The following is a 3,634-nucleotide window of genomic DNA, read 5'->3' as shown; positions in this document are numbered from 1 at the left end:
CAAAGAAACATGGCTGTGCGTCTCTTTGAGGGTAAAGATCATGCAGCTGCTTACCTGCGGTACAGAATAACGCCTCATGAATTAATCAGCAAGATTATGGACTTTGTGAAGAAAAAGGTAAGTGTACAGGGGCTGAAACGTATTCATATGTGTTGTGGTGTTGTGCTATGTAGCCCATGATACCTCTAAATAAGACAGAAGCTTACTTATTATAAGTGCTCTTTGGACTTATCAAATGAATGCACAAAGGTAGATATTTGATTGTGAGCATTGTTCCCAATAATTAATTTGCATGGTGTAACTCCTATATTTCAAGACACCGAGCCAGTTGAACCTCGCAGTGGATGTGGGCTGCGGTTCAGGCCAAGGGACGATCCCATTTGCTCAGTTTTTCACCAAGGTTGTTGGAACAGACGTCAGCTCTGCCCAGCTGGAGATGGCGCGGACCAATAGCAACCCTCCAAATGTTTCATACAGGTAATTTATTGCATGTCATTCTACGTGTTTCACGGTGCAAAAGATCCTCCAAGGTAACACTTTGGGACACCTTTCACCCGTTGGACATGATGGCTCCTTTTTGGTGGAACAGACATCAATAGTCCAACTGCTTCATATATTTGCTGTTCACAGTATATACTGAAATGCATTAAACCCCTTTTTCTCCCTACCTCCTGCTAAACTGTTGCGACTGTTGTGACCCCAGGCAGTGTCCAGCAGAGGACCTGCCATTTGCTTCTGGTGAGGTGGACCTCGTGACAGCCATAACGGCGGCTCACTGGTTCGACTGCCAGAAGTTCCTCCTGGAAGCTGACAGGGTGCTGAGGCCCGGAGGCTGCCTGGCTCTGCTGAACTGCAGCCCACTAATGGTTAAGCTGCAGTATGGGGATGTCTCCGACACACTCAATGACATCTGTCAAGAGGTACATTCAAAATGTAAAAATGTTCTATTGTTTAGAATTTCTAATATACAAATGACTGACTATGAAGGTATCAGCAGCTGACAAACAACAGATGGTGAAAGTCTGGATGGACATCGGCTCGTATTTTAAGGTAAAGCAGCACATTTGATAATCAAATGTGTTGTTTTACCTTAAAATGTTAAATGTTAATGTTAGCAGCAACACGCAACGCGCATTTGGATACATTTCCCCACATCTCAGTCGAACAACATATATGATATGGCGATTCATTTGTGCGACCAAAAAGTTTACTTCTTCCAGACAAAGTTATGAAGTTAATTGTTAAGCCTGGCATGTTTCATTTCATACAAGAAGCTCTGAAGCTAACGAACTGTGGTTATCAAACACTTCAACCCGGGCAGTACATTTTTAAAGATAATGCCTTGTAGCCAGGCTGAGCAAACATGGTTGGCTAACAAATGTCCGATATGTTGACACAGCCAACTGCTCAGTAACAGTGGCTTAAACTAAACATTATGCTTAGCTAACATTAGGACTTACAGTTCAGTTAAACTGTCCTGGACTATGAACATGCTTCAGGCAGTTATGGCACATGACTTGGCTCTAGCTATGCTCAGGACATACTGGTATGTGACAGGAGGAGCAAACATTTGCAACCTTCCCCTCTGTGTTTTTGGAGCAAACACACCGTTTCAAGTAGATTTTCCAGCCATGCGAACATCAGCTTATCATAGGAAGAGCAGTTAGGGTCTTTGACAGAGCACCTAAGTAAATCTAATCTAATTCTAATGAAATCTAATTAAAATAGAAGGAGAAAACAATGATATGAAGCCATTGGGAACAAACTGATTGACCTGTGAGATAGGCCTTTGATAAAACATTTTTACCTCTTGGGTCTGCTGGTAATTCATTCAGTGGGATTGCGGTTAAATGTGAATTTTTAATATGTCAAACATTGTTTGATGCATGACCTTATGTGTAAGTGGTAGTTAAACCCCTTACACTTGCAGTATAAGTCATTGTATAATAATGAAGTCATTGTCTTGAAATATATTTTACAGACCATATGTAGACTGATTGGTATAAAAGCCAATAAACATTTTTTTAAATGTTTTTCCCCTAAATTAGACATTTGGAACAAGGAAAAGTTTGTACATCTGCATGCGAGCTATTTTGCAAATGCAGTGGCCTATCCAGATGTAGTTATTAATGAGAACTTCTTTTTCTCTCTCTCTCTCTCTCTTTTTCTCGATTAGTTTTACACTGCCCTGGTTCCTTTCACTAGTCCCTATTTAGGATTTTCATTGACCAGAGACCACGTGAAGATCTACAAAGACATATATAACTCCTGCTCATACCCTGAGAAAGAGTGGTGAATGTTCCAGACTTTATTTACATCCACTACATCCATCAAGAGCTTAATCTGAATCATTGTTCTGCTTTCTTCATCCACATTTAAAATCACCACCCAGAAGACTGCATTTATGGACACAAAATTCTGTTCTGATTTTTTTGATTTCACTAGGCATGATTGTTTCCCGGTAAAAAGGATCGTGCCGCTGACTGAATACACTGGCATGTTGAAGACCAGCCATTGTTACCAGAAACTACAAGAAACCGACCCAGCTGAGGCTGAACGTCTGCTAAACGACATCCAGAACAGGTGAGATCTTGAACTCCTACCCATCCACACGTCTAATCGTTAATGTTGATCTCTTACTCTTGACCTAAACTCTTCCATCAAAATCAACAAAGATGAAATTCATCTTTGAATACTGTCACAGTCTTTGGCATTAATCAGAGAAGCCAAACATTGCTTGACTAAGCTCAACTGTTAAAGGCTCTTACTGCTTTGATAATATCACCAACGTTAATTCCCCTGCCACTGACAGGACAGAATAGCCCAGCAAGCAAAATGTAAGGGCGGAGTTATTTAATTGCAATCAGTAGTCTGCTGTTGAGCTGTGTCAACAGGAAGACTGATCTTCCGTAACTCCTAGCAGCTTAAACATGGCCCACTCAGATCTCACATCCTAAACCTACCCTGAGACGCATGAGAAATGCTTCTGGAGGTGAAAGTTGAAGACCAGGCCAGACATGTCTGTCCATCTGATCCACCTTACCACATGAATCACATGGGAAACATTGAATTTGTATCAGCCAATCCATGACTACCACAGAAGTCCAATTACAAAGCAGCAAAACTCCCCAGCAAGATTTTCCAGTTCCCCCTCAGGGATCCCAAGGTGTGCTCTCTACCTTATCTCATGGGTTCATCAGGAGTTCCTCAAAGTGTCCTTCCACAGATTGACATTGTCCCTTGTCAACGTCCTTGAGGCTAACCAAAAATCTTTCTTCAAAGGAGTTTGCTTTGCATGACCATTAGTCCATCCAGTAATTCAGTCACATCCTGAAAAACCTGAATGTCCCCTCTTGTTTCCCCGTGTCTTCCATCTCAGGTTGCTGTCTGCCATGAAGGCGTCATCTCCTGATACCGAAGTTATGCTGATTTTTCCGTGTCCCTATTTGCTGGCACGCAAGCCTCTGTGATTCTGCTTGGCTGAATCCTGCACAAGTTTCCCCAGCCATTTTGGATTGTGACTGCACGTCTACTGGCCGTCAATCACGAAGAAAGCTTCTGTTTTTTGTGACCGGAAAGCTTAAAATGAATCAAGAGTGTCAGAAAGAAAGCAAATAAAACATCATTTTACTAG

The 3,634-nt window shown here is 41.8% G+C and overlaps 1 protein-coding gene across 1 annotated transcript; it reads left to right on the top strand.

Moving 5' to 3' along the window:
* Positions 1-3,634, top strand: LOC311253611 (ubiquinone/menaquinone biosynthesis C-methyltransferase UbiE-like). Its single transcript, XM_084347703.1, has 6 exons — positions 1-117; positions 317-477; positions 704-920; positions 2,177-2,292; positions 2,446-2,583; positions 3,380-3,634. The coding sequence occupies exons 1-6, from the start codon at positions 10-12 to the stop codon at positions 3,468-3,470; spliced, it is 831 nt and encodes a 276-aa protein (XP_084203829.1). The 5' UTR covers positions 1-9; the 3' UTR covers positions 3,471-3,634.

Source organism: Pagrus pagrus (assembly GCF_965226575.1).
Source record: "Pagrus pagrus genome assembly, chromosome: 24".
Lineage (NCBI taxonomy): Eukaryota > Metazoa > Chordata > Actinopteri > Spariformes > Sparidae > Pagrus > Pagrus pagrus.
Note: the sequence above shows the minus strand (reverse complement) of the source record. Positions and strands in the feature narration are given on the sequence as shown.

Bases quoted from the DNA above. Each gene is read 5' to 3' on its own strand.
- LOC311253611 (XM_084347703.1), top strand. From the start codon at position 10: ATGGCTGTGCGTCTCTTTGAGGGTAAAGATCATGCAGCTGCTTACCTG. The intron at 478-703 runs GTAATTTATTGC...TTGTGACCCCAG, and splicing joins CCTCCAAATGTTTCATACAG to GCAGTGTCCAGCAGAGGACC. The intron at 921-2,176 runs GTACATTCAAAA...TTTCTCGATTAG, and splicing joins TCAATGACATCTGTCAAGAG to TTTTACACTGCCCTGGTTCC.